The following is a 19,216-nucleotide window of genomic DNA, read 5'->3' as shown; positions in this document are numbered from 1 at the left end:
TCTCTCTCTTCTTCATTCACTCACTCTCTCTGAAAACAGTGGCTGTCATTTTACGAACTGAAATTGTATGAGAACTGAACTGAAATCAGAATCAAACACAAGTTAATCCTGTTTCTTCATTGATGTTATGAAATTGTTTTTGAAATGGAATAAGATGAATGACATAAATATATACTGAAATATCCAATTCTGTTTACCTTAATGACTATTTCCTGTGTCAATTTCTTGTTCTTTTGCTGTAGAAGGTTTGTGGTCAGTTGGTGTAACCAGTATCTTGTCTAAAATACTAATATTGTACAAAAAAAGTCAATATGGATTATAATTTAATACTCTACTACACTGTAATAATGGGTGTTTAAACCATTTTTACTCAAATGGTCAAAGAATATAAGTAAAACAAGATGTTAACGGCACATGGTCTCACAAAATCCCATATAATCAAAATTTAGAAAAAATATAATAAAACATTATGGGATATTATAAAATAAATGACTAATTTTATGAGAGCAATTGCATGAACTCTAGGAGGTGTGAAACATTAGATATTTGTCTTACACCATTTGACAATTTATATCGTATAGTATAAATATATAGTATAGTATAATAGTATAAATATCATATTAAATAATATGTATACACTACAAAAGTACAGAAATATACAATTAGAGTATATTGTAGTACAAAATATACACTTTCACAAACATCAAAGGCATGTTTTGTTTTAAAGTTTTAAACATATTTTTGAATTGATCATCTTCCCAAACCTTATCTGTCACTGACCCATAAACACTTTTTTGACATAGTCCTAGTAAACCATGCCAGTCCTTGTAAACTACATTAAAGTTTGTGTTTGTGTGTTTTACATAAACATTCCTCAAACCTGTGTGTCCCTACAAACCATGTTTTGTTGAGTCCCCTCAAACCTGTAAAAAGTCAGATGATACTTTCCCATGATTTTTGGATCCAAATCAAAATTTAAAGTGTGATGTATCTTAATGAAACCTGAGACCTGAGAAATCTCTTCAAGAGGATCACACTGGCCACAGACTGGAACCAAGCCCTTTCAGATGTGAGTGGATTGAATGGAAAGTCTCTTTTTTAACTTCAGACGGATTCAGTTATTGCCCCTTACTGAATGGAACTGGGGCAAAATAAAAGCCCTTTCAAACAACAAAGACCTGCAAGTCTCCAAACAGAACCCAACAGATTCCACAGAATAAAACCTAACAAAAACAGCACATTTCATCATAACAGAAAACTACAAATCTCCAATGAAACTAAAAACAATTCATAAAGAGCTAATGAAGTTTACAATCTACAAACAACCCTTGTTTACAGCATTCATTGTGTCAAGCTGGTAAATCAATCAAGCAATGAATAAAACAGAAAACTCTAAAACGCATTTACCCAAGAGAACCCAAATTCAGCCTCATCTAAAGACAACCGCCAAAATAACAACAAAATAAAGTCCTATTTTCAGAAAGCAACAAGACTGCTGGGAAATCTGCTGAACTGAACCAAACCAAGACAACACGGCTGACTCCAATTAGTACTCATTCAAGTCCCAGACAGGTGGAGGCTGTTTTGAAGCTTCATCCTGATTGGCCAGAAGATTTAAAGGCTTAAAACAGTGACATCTGGTGGTTTGCAGAAATCACAACAGCCATACTCTCCAGACTGAGCACACACAGACCCAGGATCAGTGTTTACCATTTAGCTGTGAGACAAAGAATAGTAAATTTTTCATAACGTATTTCAGTTTTTCTTTGAAAAACAAGACATAAAATCATTTTCAAGAGCTAAGGAAAGTATTAAATGCTTTCAAACGTCTTTGTACACCTTTGTTTAACGTGTAATTAAAAATTCAAACACTCCTGAATTCAGTGATGAATTCTTCTCGCTCACCATTTTCAAACTACTCAATTTTTGTTGAAAAAAATGACAAAGGAGCAGGAGAATGTTTAAACTTTGAATTAAGATTATATGCTGCACACACACACATATACACACACACACACACACACACACACACACACACACAAAACCACACAAAGAAAACACTTTAAAACCTCTAATACATGTCTAATCCGTATTTAACTGAAATACACCTACTGTAGAAGTACACCTACGACCCCATGACCTCATTTGTTTCTACCGCCACCCGAATCATACCTGCTCTCTGGTGGGCCTGACCGCTGGAGAATAAGATAACGTAACTAAGTATGTAGAGCAATAGATGGACTACAACCTGTGATTGTTGAACTACTAAGTGCTCTTGTGTGGTCAGTGGAGCTGATAAAATGGACACAGTGTAGAAACAATGATGTCATAATGTTGTGGCTGGTGCAGAAATAAATCATTACACATTTGTCTAGATTTCTCCATCAAATATAAAGTAAAATCAGGGAAAGTGCACATCAGAGTCTCTGTGAACCAGCTGCAGATAAACTGCCAATAAGAGGCTCTATAGGCGTTTGGACCACTAGAGGGCATCTGAACTCCAAAACTGGGTCCAGCTGGTTCTACAGGTTGGAATCCATCTTTGAGACAGATCCCAGTGTTGCCACAGACCAAAACATAGCCCTTCAGAATTCAATAATATTGGATTTGTGTGTGTGTGTGTGTGTGTGTGTGTGTGTGTGTGTGTGTATGCGAGTGTGTGTGTATGGGAATGGGACGGGGATTGGGATAGAATTTGCCCTTTTTTTTACACTGGGGCCATCTGAACTCCAAAACTGGATATCTGTCGGGAACCGAAGGTCGTCCTACCATTGCTCCATTTACCAAGCCAAGTCTGAGCCTCTCTGCAATCTGTCAGTGACCTTTCTTTTTTTTAATTGTTGGTTGTTTTTGTGTGTGTTTCACTTAGATTGCTTCTGTTTCACCCTAAGGCAGAAAGACATATTCCAGTCAGAGTAAGCACTCTGATTTGGACAGTCCTAGGCCATCGGTTGGTAGGGGAAGGGGCACATTAACACCCATACCATTTTCTGTTGATGGCTCAGTTAGTAATATTGATCCACTCGATCTTGAAGAAGTGCCTGTGGCAGACAGTAAAGGTATACTTCCTGCATCTCACCAAATTTGTGTCTCTCAAACTTCACATCCTGTCACTGCATCTACGCCGAATTGCACACATGATCCATCTAGTTTGGTTGATCAAATGAGCAGCATAGTACAAACCGGATTCCAACAAAAGTTGGGACACTAAACAAACTGTGAATAAATTGATAAGTGGCCAGTATCATGCTGAAACAAGCTTCACATCCTCTGCTCCTGTGTAGACTGAGAAAAAAAAGCGGAATCACTGTGAACAAAGCAGAGGTGTGTCCTAGCCCAGTTGCTACTTCCAGCAGTCAAGTGGCGCAGCTACCGTCTAGCTCTGACCATAGTAGTTTAGCTTGTGTTGTGGAGATGCTGGAGAAAATATTGCTGCGTGATGCTGGAGCAGTACAGTCTGGCTTTCGGAGAGGAACTTCTAATAAGCTGTGCAGAATTGAAAGCTTTGACAACACACCTTGCTCTATCTGAAATAATGTCGCTCAGTCTGCTCTTTCTCACTGCCGTGAGAAGAAACTGTGTTTTCAGTGCCATTCAGCTGGTCACATGCCACAACTGCACTGAGAGGACAAATCTTTCCCCTTAGCACCAGGGAAACTAGCCAGTCTGCACTTTGGGGAGGGCAGCGCAGATGAGCATGCTGAGCCTCCCAACGAGAAAATAGGAGATGACATTCACAATAGTGAGTCCTTTTATGAATCTTACACTTCCCGTATGTCTTTGTCCAAAACATTAATTTTTCTTGGTTCTCAGAGAATCGCAACAGCTGACAGCTTGTTCTATGCCTCAGTAGATGTCCATGATGGTCTTACTCTCAGAGCAATGATAGACAATGTATTGATGGCTTGCACCCTAAGTGAAGCTGCAGAAGAAAGCATTTTGCTGCACTGTCGTGGCTATATGAGGAAAGAAGTTGAAAACATTGTTATTGTTGGATGTGGTGGTAATCATATTACTCCTAAGGGCTTGTATGACCTTAATGTCACGGTCTATGGGTGTAAGATGATCATTCCAGCACTGGTTGTGCCAGGCCAAACAGAGCAGATGATCTTGGGGAGTAATGCAATCACGCACCTGTTAGCGTCGCTGAAAAGCATCGACAATTATTGGAAGTTGATGTCCTTACCTTGCAGGGCTCAGCATGATGAGCTCCATCAATTCATGTCACTGTTGTCCAATACTGAGAGATGGAAAGGTGAATCTGTTCCTGATAAAGTGGGCACAGGTTAAAGGGTTAAAAGAAAAGGTTACAGAGTACAGGTTAAAAGATGTGTGATTCTTGAGCCAAGATTCTTGTATGGGGCAAGTTACCTGATTCGTCATCTATGTCAGCAGGCAGCACAATGCTTGTGAAGCCTACACAATCAAGAGCCAGGTCAAAGCACATCCTTGTTGGAAGAGTCATCGCTCTTTTGTGGAGTAATGGGTGGGTGCCAGTCAAAGTAATCAATCCCTCCAGTCATGCTGTTGTATTGAAAAAGAATGCAAAGATCGCGGATGTTTCTCTCTGCATTGCGGTGGAGGATCTGTCCACTCCTAATGTGGTCCATTGTGCCATGCAATGCACTCAAATTGCACGATCACAGTCCAGATCAGATGAAGACATGACACAGGTCTTAGAGACTCTAGGATTAATGGATCTAGACTTAAAATCTTGTGAGGTGTCACTGGAATGGAAGGACAAGCTGTTGCGACTTATTGAGCAGTATGAGTCTGTGTTTTCTCGACACAAAATGGACTGTGGTGAAGCTAAAGGCTTTGTGCTTCGCATTCACTTAGTCAACAGTAAGCCTTTCCGGTTACCCTACTGGCGTATTTGTCCAAATCATTATAAGCAACTGAGGACTGCTTTGAATGAAATGGAAGAAAAGGCCATTATACAGAAGTCATGCAGTGAATATGCATCACCGCTTGTGTTGTGTGGAAGAAAAACGGTGATCTTAGGATTTGCACCGACTTTAGATGGCTCAATGCTAGAACCGTGAATGATGCATATCCATTACCTCACCAAGCTGATACTCTGGCAGCACTTGGTGGCAATACATTCTTCTCCACCATGGACCTCACGTCAGATTTTTATAACATCCCTCTCCATGAGGAAGACAGGAAATACACTGCCTTTTCATCACTTTTTGGGCTTCATAAATATACTCATCTTCCTCGGGGGTTATGTAACAGTCCTGCCACGTTCATGCGTATGAAAATGTCTATATTTGGTGACCAGAACTTTTCAAGCCTACTTTGCTACTTGGATGATCTTCTGGTATTCGCTCCTACTGAAGAGGTCGCCCTTCTGTGGATGGAAATGGTGTTCTCCTGACTTGCAGAAAACAATCTTAAGCTCTCACCTAAAAAATGCTCCTTCGTTCAGAGGTCTGTGAAGTTTCTTGGCCACATCATATGTGAGGAAGGTTTTCAAATTGATCCAGAGAATCAAAGTCATCAGTGACATCCAGGCGACAGACCTCAGGGAGGATGACAAAAAGTCACCATGTGCAATGAAGATCAGGTCATTTTTAGGTATGATCATGTATTATCAGCATTTTCATTGAGAGGTGCTCTGCAAAGGCCAAACCCCTATTTAAGCTCACTGCTGAGCCTGGCATACGGCAATTTGGGAAGAGAGGAAGCAGAACCCCCAAGAGGGCAGCACATACCAAACTGTCTCCATCTGACTGGTCCGCTGAATTCCAACAACTGTCATGAGGTTCAGAACCAGAGTGATAATTAAGTTAGAAGAGGGGTGTCAAACCAAATCCACGGAGGGCCATGTGGGTGCAGGTGTTCTTTTCAACCACGCAAAAGCCCCACACTACTGAAAGTCAAGATCCTATGGAGCCTATGGAACTTGTCTGCATCGTAGATGTCCTTGTCATCAGAGATCACTTTACAAAGATGGCACACGCTTTTCCTAGTAAAGACCAATCTGCTAAGCACGTAGCACAGCGTCTTTGGAATGACTTCTTTCTTATTTACGGATTTCCAAAGCATATCCATTTGGACCAGGGTGCTAGTTTCGAAAGCAGACTCATCAAAGAACTTCTTCAGATGGTTGGAGTGCAAAAGTCACATACCACCCCCTATCATCCAATGGGGAATGGTGTCACAGAAATATTTAACAGAACTCTTGGCAACATTATTAGATCATTGCCTCCACAGTCCAAGCAAAGTGGCCTAACATGCTATGGTTTTTGACCTTTTGTTATAATTGTACAGAACATGAGACCACTGGATTTGTGCCTTTATATCTCATGTTTGGGAGAATTCCAATAGGCTCCCTATAGATGACCTGTTCCAGCATGCTGTCAACAATGAGGCCAATGTGGTCAGTCATGGGGTGGTAAGGGGGCGCAGCAGGTAGTGTCGCAGTCACACAGCTCCAGGCACCTGGAGGTTGTGGGTTTGTTTCCCGCTCTGGGTGACTGTCTGTGAGGAGTTTGTGTGTTCTCCCCGTGTCCACGTGGGTTTCCACCGGGTGACTGTCTGTGAGGAGTTTGTGTGTTCTCCCCGTGTCCGCGTAGTTTCCTCTGGGTGACTGTCTGTGAGGAGTTTGTGTGTTCTCCCCGTGTCCGCGTGGGTTTCCTCCAGGTGACTGTCTGTGAAGAGTGCGGTGTGTTGGTGTTTTTTTGTAACATTCCATATTATAACATTGTGAGTGTTTGTGTCTGTCCTATATTTCTGCGTGAATATAATTTAATCTAACATCTGAACTCAACTGAAACAATCCAATAATAAAAAAAACTCTAATACGCTCCTAGAATTATTGAATTATGGTAAAAAGCTGTGGCCAAATTTTGTAAAATGATTAATGTGTTACATTTTTCAGATTAAACACATGCTTTAACGTGTTAATGTTGACAGCAGCATAACACTGACTACAACTAACACAGAGGCCTAAACTTTATCAACAGGTAGCATTAATAAACGGTGATGTCATGTAATACGTTAAATAACGTAAATGATGAACAATCTTTGAAGTGATTATTATATATATTTGTTATTCACATAAATCTGTATTTTTCCTTGAATAATAGTCACACCATTTCACTTTATTGCCTGTACTAATGTGTATATATAAAAAAAGAATAAGAAATGCAGTAATATCCGTCAATATGCTTTATTTCTTCTATATTTGAATTAAACAATTTACTTAAAAAAAAAAGTTTAGACAAAATCCTATGCGACTGACTGCTGTATATTTGGCTGCTCCCTGGAAATGGCCTCCTTCAAACAGACCATGGTTTACAACATGTTCAGTAACTGAGCCCTTTCACTGAAGAACCACATTTAGTAGCTCTACTTGCTCATCCAGTCGTAGCAGTGGAGATGGACAGTTTTTCAGAATTAGCCTATGTTTAAATGGAAAACTATGGTTTGGTTATTTGGCTCTTACATCATCAGAGACTAGCACTCTGGGTTTATGTCTCGTTTGTCCTCCATGCATGGTGTCTCATCCTGGCACTTGTTCTTCTTCCTTAATCCATGTTTCCAAGCAAAACCATTTTTAAGGGTTTCCCTTTTTCATGTTTTGTAAAAAGAGTTTAAAATAAGACACCTTCAGCTGTGTTTGGAAAGATTATAATCCCACCAAGGGTGGCACAGCAGCGACCTGGAGGTTGTGGGTTCGATTCCCGCTCCGGGTGGCTTTCTGTGAGGAGTGTGGTGTGTTCTCCCTGTGTCTGCGTGGGTTTCCTCCGGGTGACTGTCTGTGAGGAGTGTGGTGTGTTCTCCCCGTGTCTGCGTGGGTTTCTTCCAGGTGACTGTGAGGAGTGTGGTGTGTTCTACCCGTGTCTGCATGGGTTTTCTCTGGGTGACTGTCTGTGAGGAGTGTGGTGTGTTCTCCCCGTGTCTGCGTGGGTTTCTTCCAGGTGACTGTGAGGAGTGTGGTGTGTTCTACCCGTGTCTGCATGGGTTTTCTCTGGGTGACTGTCTGTGAGGAGTGTGGTGTGTTCACCCTGTGCCTGCGTGGGTTTCCTCCGGGTGACTGTCTGTGAGGAGTGTCGTGTGTTCTCCCCGTGTCTGCGTGGGTTTCCTCCGGGTGACTGTCTGTGAGGAGTGTGGTGTGTTCTCCCCGTGTCTGTGTGGGTTTCCTCTGGGTGACTGTCTGTGAGGAGTGTGGTGTGTTCTCCCCGTGTCTGCGTGGGTTTCCTCCGGGTGACTGTCTGTGAGGAGTGTGGTGTGTTCTCCCTGTGTCCGCGTGGGTTTCCTCCGAGTGATCCGGTTTCCTCCCACAGTCCAAAAACACACGTTGGTAGGTGGATTGGCGACTCAAAAGTGTCCATAGGTGTGAGTGTGTGTGTCTATGTTGCCCTGTGAAGGACTGGCGCCCCCTCCAGGGTGTATCCTGGGCTTCCTGACTGGGAGACCTCAGTCAGTCCGGATTGGTAGGAACAGCTCCAGCACCATCACACTGAACACTGGAGCCCCCCAGGGCTGCGTGCTCAGTCCACTGCTGTTCACATTGCTGACCCATGACTGTGCAGCGATGCACAGCTCAAATCATATCATCAAGTTCGCTGATGACACGACTGTGGTGGGTCCCATCAGTAAGAACGACGAGACAGCATACAGAGAGGAGGTGCAGTGGCTAACTGACGTCTCTGAACGTGGACAAAACCAAAGAGATGGTTGTAGACTTCAGAAAAACAAGGGGTGAGCACTCGCCGCTGAACATCAACAACTCTGCTTAGGAGATTGTCAGGAATACCAAATTCCTTGGTGTTCACCTAGCGGATGATCTCACCTGGTCCACTAACACCAGTAACATCAAAAAGAAAGCCCAGCAACGCCTCTACTTTCTGCAAAGGCTGAAGAAGGCTCATCTCCCCCCTCCAATTCTCACCACTTTCTACAGAGGAGTCATGGAGAGCATCATGACCAGCTGCATCACTGTCTGGTTTGGAAACTGCACTGCGGCAGATCGCAAGTCCCTCCAGCGGATCGTGAGGACAGCTGAGAAGATTATCGGTGTGTCTCTTCCCTCCATTACAGACATCTACACCACTCGCTGCACCCGCAAAGCACTCAGCATTGTGGGAGATCACACAGACCCTTCACACACACTCTTCATCCTACTGCCGTCTGGAAAAAGGTATCGAAGCATTCGAGCCCTCACATCCAGACTCCGTAACAGCTTCTTCCCACATGCTATCAGACTCTTAAACACCTAGAGACTGAGACTGGACTGAAGAAACACACACACACACACACACTTCTTCACACAAACACTGGTCTGTTGGACTGAAAATGAGTGAACTGTTTACACATATCCTGTTTACGTCATGGTTACATCCAGTTACCGTTTACAGCACAAATACACTTTAAATTGCAGTGTCTCTCTTCCTCAACCCCTCCGTACTTATGGTTTTGTATTGTCTTGTATTGCATTGTATTGTACTGTATGGACAGTTTTGTATTTTCTTAGCTAATCTTTTGCACTTTAATATGTGTGCACTGTTTTATGTTGCACTAGATTTGTACTAGTTGCACTTTAATGTTGTGTATTGTTTTGTGTTCTATGTCTTTTGCACTTTAATGTGTGTGCACTGTTTTATGTTTGCACTAGTGGCACTTTAATGTTGTGTATTGTCTTATGTAGCACCTTGGTCCTGGAGGAACGCTGTTTCGTTTCACTGTGTACTGTAAACACTGTATACTGCTGAAATGACAAACTTCTTGAACTTGAACTTGTATTCCCGCCTTGCGCCCAATGATTCCAGGTAGGCTCTAGACCCACCGCTACCCTGAACTGGATAAGCACTTACAGAAAATGAATGAATGAAAACCAAAGCATTAAAGCATTCATACTTCAGTCAGAAGAAGCTTTTATTGAATCTGCATCTGGAAGTGTACAATGTCCCTCTTTGGATTAATAATAAACCACTGTCATGGTCTTTCCGTCAAAACAAAAGAAAAAACAAAGGTAAATTAGCATAGATGTAACATCATTCTCAACAATAATAACAAAGGAAAAGCATAACTTAAAAGTGTGTTATGCAAAAAGTGATAAATATCCACACACTATACACTTCCCTGTGTTTGTGAAAAAGAAAACAAGAAAACGAAGAGGATTTCCCTTCACACTTACATATACATGAATGTGCAAAGCCTCTTCCTTTTTACTACATTGCATAGCTACGTTTCACCATCATAGATAGCATAACGAATCTTAAAACACCAGCGAGAACAGCTTTCTCTTAAATCAGATAAAGGTTAATGCTGTGACTCTTTCAAAGTATTTACTGATGACATGCAGACACCAACAAAAGTATTTATGAATGTCAGCAAATGGTCAGTACCCTGGGGGAAAATTTATATTATTATAATCTTATATTATTATCATAGCTATAATGATTATTTATAATTATTGCTCACATATTTTAAAGTCAATGTGTACAAAATTGAAGAAAAAAAAACAAGTTAATGTCAAACACAAATCTGAAAGTGTGAATTCTTTAATATTTATCATTCTGGCAAAAATTTATATGGGCAGGGCATGGTCAAGGGCATCTGTGGACACTGTCCCACAGCCAGCTCACATGTTTTTGAACTGTTGTAGGACAACAGGGCAATTTAGATATAGTGATGTTGTTAGGATACATTTGTAGATATGAATTTTTGGTGACTGTAAGTAAACTACATTAAATACAATGAAAATCATAGAAGTATTAGTTACATGGCCTACATTTATTGCATTTTTCAAGGTTTGGCAAATTTTTGAGGTAGCACTTTTGGTTTTCAACAAAACGAAGCCACAATTTTCAGCCTTGAAAATATTCTTCATTTTGCAGTAACGTTTAACATACCACCGTCAATGCATTCTAACACGCACTGTAAGATGTGCAGTATTATTGTCGTTGTCACCTCCAGGAGTGCTACAGTCACAGAGGAGAACAACATTTACTATGACCTACAAACCACAGTACAGTTTAGTGATAACAGAAAATAACATGCTGCATTCTAAGGTGCTCTTCTCCATATTTAATTCTTTAATATTAAAGATATAATTTGACATTCTTTCATTCATATCTTACCTCTGACAACGATATAAAACGCTACGCTCATTTTATATCAAAACATACTTGGTTCTCGATTGTTCTCTGTAATATTGTTGTAACATGGTTTTATCCAATTACTTTCAAAAGACAAACATTTAAGTGCAAAAAAAAAGGAGTTATATCAAAGGTGCATATGTAAGGTAAACCGGCTTATGCAGGGAAGCACGACATGCTAAAACAGGCTACAGACAGCCACAAGTCGGTTAACAGCCTATTTAAGGTAGCAATAAAGAAAATAACAATATTATGAGAGAGTTTTTACAATAACATACGTAAATCTAGGTCTAAGCTGGGAATATCAACATCATGGCGAATTTAGAAGCTTTCTCTTTTTACAGAAGCGCTTCACACACAAGGTTTAAACGCATTAGCATTAGAAGGGGTTTAAGTGGGAAAAGAGTGAACGTGACCCCAGTCTGGATCAGTGCGCTCTGAACGCTGATGGTCCCAATACTCAGTCCTTAAACTTGCTCTCAATGAAGTCCTGGATCTTATTTATCTTCTCCTCCTGCTGGTCCAGTAGATCCAGTATGACTCCCATCGGTGTCTTCTTTAGTCCCACGCCTTCAATCTTATTCTCCAACTTGTTCTTCATGCTGCGCAGTCTCAGGGAGGCGTGTATCAGGATTACTTTAGAAAAAAACAAAAACAAACAAGGGTTAATCATCTATGCTTTATTCTCTCAGGTACAACAGCTATAACAGCTACAGTGTCTATGATAGTGCTGTCAGTGCCCCCTTGTGGAGGATCTTCACCCAGCTAAATGTGAGTTAAACATGACAGGAAAGTATGTACATGTTTAATAAAGACGTAGCCTGTGAAAAAACAAAATGCCCAAACAGTGAGTGCTGAAGAGGCACTGGGGATCTGTGAAAAGGCTGCAGCAGTGTCTGCTATATTTCACATCACTGGCATATTACTCTACAGTATTTTTTTAAATTGTTTTTCGATCCACGGATTGTTGGTTCTGTGCATGCAGAACCTGTGGAAATGGAGGGTTGACAGTATAATTATTTTCTGTTTCAAGAAACTGAATTTAAAAAAATCCTTGTAGAGAACAAAAATGCATGGTAAGCTGCATATGTCGACTTAAATTACGCCTCATCACAAAACTTCAGTGCCAATTCCTCAGAAAGCCCAGTAAACGGAGTAGTATCGAGTAATGCTAGCAGCCTTAAATGTGATTCTATTCCATGTAATCATGTTTTATTTAAATGCTCATTTTAAAGTCAATGGTGGAATGAACAGATGGCTGTATCAGAAAGACAGAAAGCCTGCCCCTTTAACTCTGAGCATGAGGTTTTTCATTTTAACTGCAGGCCCTGCCAGGTGTCAGTTGAGCTTTTGCCAGAAAATTCTAAAAACGGATGTAGTGAAACGATAGATCCTTTTCAACCACCGTACACTGGCCGCGGTTTCTCACCCATAGCAACGTCAAACAAACACACACAAACGTCTGAGGAATGCGTTTGCTTGGAGGAAACCCACAGTTTTGAATAGTCCCGATGTGACTCATTCTTTCTCTACAGTGTTTTTGAGGGCTGCGTATGTTACAGGCAGCTTGTAAATTTATCACATTAAAACAACCAAATATTTGATAACTGAATGAAAAATGAAAGGGTTAGGCATTAAAAAAAATGCAGAAATGTATGTTCTTTCACCATTTGTACCGCTTCATGTCATTCAGGAGTGTCCATATTTGAAGAGGTCACTGTACACCACCACTTGAATGGACCAAAGATACAGTTACAATTTTGTAACGTTGATGAAAGTTGTGTTTTTTCAGCCATTTAAGCCTTTCAGGATAAGACAAGACTTAAGACTTACATTACAGTTTTTTTTTCTATTGCTAACATTCATTGGTCAAAATACTTCACACAGTGAACGAAGCGGAAGTCTGTGCAACCAAACTGTGAATCACTTTTGTCTGTTTCATGCAAAATGCATTTAGTGATCAGGGGAAATGTTTTTCTCATTTGTTTTCCACCACCTTCACAACATCATATATTTACAAAACATGCTCCAAATGCTAGAACGTAGTTTTCAAAACTGTTGGTGCCAATGTCGTACATCTATACAGAAAGCATAATGTAACATATAATCTAAACAAAATATTTGTGGTGGGATTATTCATTCATTCATTGTCTGTAACCCTTATCCAGTTCAGACAGGGAGAACACACCACACTCCTCACAGACAGTCACCCAGAGGAAACCCACGCAGACACTGGGAGAACACACCACACTCCTCACAGACAGTCACCCAGAGGAAACCCACGCAGACACAGGGAGAACACACCACACTCCTCACAGACAGTCACCCAGAGGAAACCCACGCAGACACAGGGAGAACACACCACACTCCTCACAGACAGTCACCCGGAGTAAACCCACGCAGACACAGGGAGAACACACCACACTCCTCACAGACAATCACCCGGAGGAAACCCACGCAGACACAGGGAGAACACACCACACTCCTCACAGACAGTCACCTGGAGGAAACCCACGCAGACACAGGGAGAACACACCACACTCCTCACAGACAGTCACCCGGAGGAAACCCACGCAGACACAGGGAGAACACACCACACTCCTCACAGACAGTCACCCGGAGGAAACCCACGCACACACAGGGAGAACACACCACACTCCTCACAGACAGTCACCCGGAGGAAACCCACGCACACACAGGGAGAACACACCACACTCCTCACAGACAGTCACCCGGAGCGGGAATCGAACCCACAACCTCCAGGACCCTGCCGTGCCACCCTTGGTGGGATTATAATCTTTCCAAATACAGCTTAAGGTGTCTTTTTTTAAACTCTTGTTACAAAACAGGAAAAAGGGAAACCCTTAAAAATGGTTTTGCTTGGAAACATGGATTAAGGAAGAAGAAAAAGTGCCAGGATGAGACACCATGCATGGAGGACAAACGAGACATAAACCCAGAGCGCTAGTCTCTGATGATGTAAGAGCCAAATAACCAAACCATAGTTTTCCATTTAAACATAGGCTAATTCTGAAAAACTGTCTATCTCCACTGCTACGACTGGATGAGCAAGTAGAGCTACTAAATGTGGTTCTTCAGTGAAAGGGCTCAGTTACTGAACATGTTGTAAACCATGGTCTGGTTGAAGGAGGCCATTTCCAGGGAGCAACCAAATTTACAGCAGTCAGTCGCATAGGATTTTGTCTAAACTTTTTTTTTTAAGTAAATTGTTTAATTCAAATATAGAAGAAATAAAGCATATTGACGGATATTACTGCATTTCTTATTCTTTTTTTATATATACACATTAGTACAGGCAATAAAGTGAAATGGTGTGACTATTATTCAAGGAAAAATAAAGATTTATGTAAATAACAAAGATATATAATAATCACTTCAAAGATTGTTCATCATTTACGTTATTTAACGTATTACATGACATCACCGTTTATTAACGCTACCTGTTGTTAAAGTTTAGGTCTCTGTGTTAGTTGTAGTCAGTGTTATGCTGCTGTCAACATTAACACGTTAAAGCATGTGTTTAATCTGAAAAATGTAACACATTAATCATTTTACAAAATTTGGCCACAGCTTTTTACCATAATTCAATAATTCTAGGGGCGTATTAGAGTTTTTTTTTATTATTGGATTGTTACAGTTGAGTTCAGAAGTTAGATTAAATTATATTCACGCAGAAATATAGCACAGACACAAACACAAACACTCACAATGCTATAATATGGAATGTTACAAAAAAACAAAATGGCTTCCTTTAAATAGTTTATCATGCAGACAACTCTACACAATTGTTTTATTTATTCAGTCATTCATTCATTCATCTGTAACCTCTCGTCCAGTTCAGGGTTGAGGTACATTTGCTTAATCTCTTCCAAAAAACAAAAAAGTAAATAGTATCATTTTAATTTGTGATTAATCATCATTAATCACAGCATGTCTGTTAATGACATTAACTCGAGTGCATTTTTTAATCAATTAACATCACTAATATAAACATAAACAAACACACACACACACACACACACACACACACACACACACGTGTTGTCTATTGATAAAAAATATTATAATGTAAATCACAACAATATTCCGTGATTAATCACAAGCTAAAATGCTTGTACGTCCATCTAGTTTTGGGCGGGAGATAAAACAAAAATGTAGAGTGGTGTTCGTGACAACTTGGCTCTACAGGAAGTAGATTTAATGGATATTTTAATTAAAATTAGCTGAGTAAATGATTCAGGGAAACTTTACCAGAGAAGATGAAGGCTACTGCTGCACAGTTCACGACTCAAACAGTAAAAACCTCACTATTCAAGCTTCAAAATGTTCTTAAGAGATGAATGTGTAGATTAAGTGAGATAGGTGTGTGTGTGTGTGTGTGTGTGTGTGTGTGTGTGTGTGTGTGTGAGAGAGAGAGAATGTGACAGAGAGAGAGAGAGAGAGAGAGAGAGAGGAGTGAGAGTGCAAGTGTAAATTGTGCGATTTAAAACATTTTAAGAAAAAAACTATTATAAAACATACGTACATATCGAGTAGCAATAAAGTGTTCACAGCACAGAATGAAACCACAACGAGTACTCACAGAGCAAAGGGAAGGTGATGCCAAAAATAAAAACCATCACTCCTCCACACAGAGAGAGCAGGAAGTAGCTGGTCCCCAACACAGCAATAACAAACAGGCTGGGGTTCTTCTTCTTGAAGTTCTTAATCACGGCCTTGTTCTCTCCGGCCCACACAGAGCCCATGAAGACCAGGGTGACCACCGCCCCACCGAGGAACATCCCCAGAGGATTCATAAATCTGAAATACACAGTATATGCATTTACATTACACAATACAGTACAGGGCGTTTATTCTGCACATCTCTCCAAGCAAAGATGTTTCTCCGGTTTCGACCCGAGGAGGATGGGTTCCCCGTATGAGTCTTGGTTTCTTCCAAGGTTTCTTCCTCGTGTACTGAGGGAGTTTTTCCTTGCCACTGTTGCCCCTGGCTCGCTCACAGGAGGCTTGGACCCGGATTTCTGTAAAGCTGCTTTGTGACGACTTTTTGTTGTGAAAAGCGCTATATAAATAAAATTTGATTGATTGATTGAAAAGAAAATATCATGTTTAATGTGTAATGAGCGAAAAATCCACATAAATTACAACAGTAACGCTTCCACAACACCTGCACACATAGATCCACTGAAGCTAAGCAAGTTTGGGCCAGGCCAAGGTGTTGGGGCCAACAGGAGGCAGTGTCACAGTTTTCAGTGTGTATCCCGACTCCCGATTGCAGGAACGGTAACGGGATACTGTACTGAATAAATGGTGCCGTCCTTTGCATGAGATGAACTGGCTTGGTCACACATTAGCCGGCGTGTGGTGAGTGGACTGGAGTGGATTTTCAAGGAGGAGGCTGCACATCGGTGGAGATTGAGCCAACTGCTTATTGTCCTAAAGAATGTAAAGCGTTTGGGGGTCTAGAAAACACTGTATAATTTTAACTAATAGTCATTCATTCAGCACAGCGTCACCGAACAGCTCCAAACGCTTGGAGGAGAACACTAACTGTGGATGGCTGTGGCGTCTCCAGGAGTCAGACTCACTCTAGCACTATTTGGACAGGGTTAGTTTTACTTGGGGAGTTGGGATTATTGTCATTTTACCACAAACTATCCACATGAGTGACTGTGTGAGCGACTGGGTGAGTGTGTGATGTCCTGTGATGGACTGACACACTGTCCAGGGCGTAATGAGTCGGTTGTAATCAGGTCAAAAGGGTCACAGAGCATGAATGAACAAATGAATGAATTAGTGAATCGAGTCTCATCCATGCATCTGTAATGTTTATCCTCACACTCCACAGCCTAGACCTCCTTCTGGATTGTATCTAGATTAATACAATACTGTGGAGATGTGGCTGCAGCCCGAGACACTGGGGGCTCCACTCAGATAATAATGTACCATCAGTTTGGAGTTGCCCTTCAGATCTAAACATAGTGCAAATGACTCAGTGACTCCGCACGGCTGAGACAGCTGCTGAAGCTTAATGACCACTAGTCTGCATTGAATCAAACAGAGATGATCAGAAAACTATTTCACACAGACTGATTCATCCATGTGGTGTTCCCTAAGAATATATTTTCCATTTCACATCACGGCAGCTGGCTGTAGCTCTTCACTGAGAGGTGGACAGTGAGAAGACAATCTGACCCTTTCGTGTTTAACTCCTACTTTAAGTAGAATAGACATAAATGTCACTGAACTTGTTCTGTCTGGTCTAAATTATAAAGACTCGTTTGGTTACACCTTGGACAAACATCACTGCAGTGTCCATGTTTTTGAATGTTTTAGTGACTTGTAAATCTAGAATTAATAATATATATAAAAAACGATATATGTCTGAGCTTTCTGACCCATCAATCAACATTTGATATTAAAATGACCTCCTTGTCTCTACGTTTATTGTAAAATATTATCAGATCCATTCACCACAGAAATGCACTCTACTCAAGCGGATCAGACACAGCAGCTCTAGGGACCTGGAGGTTGCGGGTTCGATTCCCGCTCCGGGTGACTGTCTGTGAGGAGTGTGGTGTGTTCTCCCTGTGTCTGCGTGGGTTTCCTCCGGGTGACTGTCTGTGAGGAGTGTGGTGTGTTCTCCCTGTGTCTGCGTGGGTTTCCTCCGGGTGACTGTCTGTGAGGAGTGTGGTGTGTTCTCCCTGTGTCTGCGTGGGTTTCTTCCAGGTGACTGTCTGTGAGGAGTGTGGTGTGTTCTCCCTGTGTCTGCGTGGGTTTCCTCCGGGCTTACAGATAATGAATGAATGTTCAACTTGTAATATGTAAAGTCAAATGCAGTAGCTCATCTGTTGCTGCACAGTTTGTGTTGGTCGTCTTCTAGTCTTTGAGTAGTGAACAAAGGACTGTAAGGGGTTTATCAATTCTAGCAGCCACTGCTGTGTCTGATCCACTCATACCAGTGCAACACACACTAACACACCACCATGTCAGTCACTGCATCACTGAGAATGATCCACCCAAAAATCATATCTGCTCTGTGCTGGTTCTGACCCCTGAAGACACTGAGGGCAGAAACTAGGAGGTGGCTTTAATGTTATAGTTTTATAAACTGCACTGTCATTAAAACGGATAGTAACCCAAACCATTACTACGAGTTACTAAAGTTACTGATTATTATGAATGACTAAAGATATATTAACCACTCACCCCACTATGAGGAAGACCACTACGGCCAGGGCGAAGTAGTTGGTCTGGTAGTAGAGCAGGTTACTGATTACTCTATTATTCCACTTGTTTAAATCCTGGAACTCTGGTTTAGAAAAGCGTTCAGCTTCGGGAAGAAAATCTTCCCACGGCCGCAGAGGAGCCAGCTCCACACCCGCCATCAGAAACTATATAAGAGGACACTAGAGAAAACCAGAAACCTCTGACCGTACCACCACCCAACACATCAACACACTGAGGCCAGCACAGAGCACTGCGTACAAAACCGTTACAGAGAAAACAGGGAGGGTCCGTCCCAAACCGCCCTCTCTCTCTCCCCCTACATAGTGCACTATTCAAGTCATTCAGTTCTGATTATTACAAATAAATGTACAATATTTGCATAACAGGGAGATGTATTGTGTCTAAAATGGTTTCATTTTGGAAAATTAATGAATTATTTGCGTGGAGCCGCTGTTTCATGACCTAGTTAGTGCAGTTTGAAGGGAGCACGGAGCCTTCTGAGATGCACCCGGAGAGAGAAGCACACAGAAACCAAAGCAGAACAAAGGCAATATAAAAGTCCTTAAAAGGCCTACAATTCGCCTACGGTATGATGACGATGATGGGGAATAATTCAAACAATTACTACAAATAATACAATATTTAAATAAATAATTTGCTAATAAATTATAATTAAATAACAAATTATAAAATAAAATTGTGTAGAAGAAACTATAATATTATAATTATATCTTATAAATATCACAATATTATATGTAAAAATCATCCGAATTGTAAATAAGGACATGAATGAATTATATTAACAATAGGACAATACATAATTTTACTAAAATAACTGACAGTAATGTAGACAA

At 41.1% G+C, this 19,216-nt stretch overlaps 1 protein-coding gene across 1 annotated transcript; it reads right to left on the bottom strand.

Moving 5' to 3' along the window:
- Positions 1–9,877: 9,877 nt before the first annotated feature.
- arl6ip5b (ADP-ribosylation factor-like 6 interacting protein 5b) lies at positions 9,878–18,600 on the bottom strand. Its single transcript, XM_066671352.1, has 3 exons — positions 18,342–18,600; positions 15,715–15,932; positions 9,878–11,747 (listed from the first exon to the last, which is right to left on the bottom strand). Exons 1-3 carry the CDS (start codon positions 18,518–18,520, stop codon positions 11,572–11,574), a joined length of 573 nt encoding a protein of 190 aa, XP_066527449.1. The 5' UTR covers positions 18,521–18,600; the 3' UTR covers positions 9,878–11,571.
- Positions 18,601–19,216: the final 616 nt, after the last annotated feature.

This window comes from Hoplias malabaricus, chromosome 5, assembly GCF_029633855.1.
Source record: "Hoplias malabaricus isolate fHopMal1 chromosome 5, fHopMal1.hap1, whole genome shotgun sequence".
Classification (NCBI taxonomy): domain Eukaryota; kingdom Metazoa; phylum Chordata; class Actinopteri; order Characiformes; family Erythrinidae; genus Hoplias; species Hoplias malabaricus.
This window is presented reverse-complemented; position numbering and strand designations above follow the sequence as displayed.

What these genes read in the sequence shown, in the direction of transcription:
- arl6ip5b (XM_066671352.1), bottom strand. Translation starts at nt 18,520, where the DNA reads ATGGCGGGTGTGGAGCTGGCTCCTCTGCGGCCGTGGGAAGATTTTCTT. An exon ending in GTGGTCTTCCTCATAGTGGG is followed by an intron (nt 15,933 to 18,341) that starts GTGAGTGGTTAA and finishes TGTGTATTTCAG; the next exon opens with ATTTATGAATCCTCTGGGGA. An exon ending in CATCACCTTCCCTTTGCTCT is followed by an intron (nt 11,748 to 15,714) that starts GTGAGTACTCGT and finishes TTTTTTCTAAAG; the next exon opens with TAATCCTGATACACGCCTCC.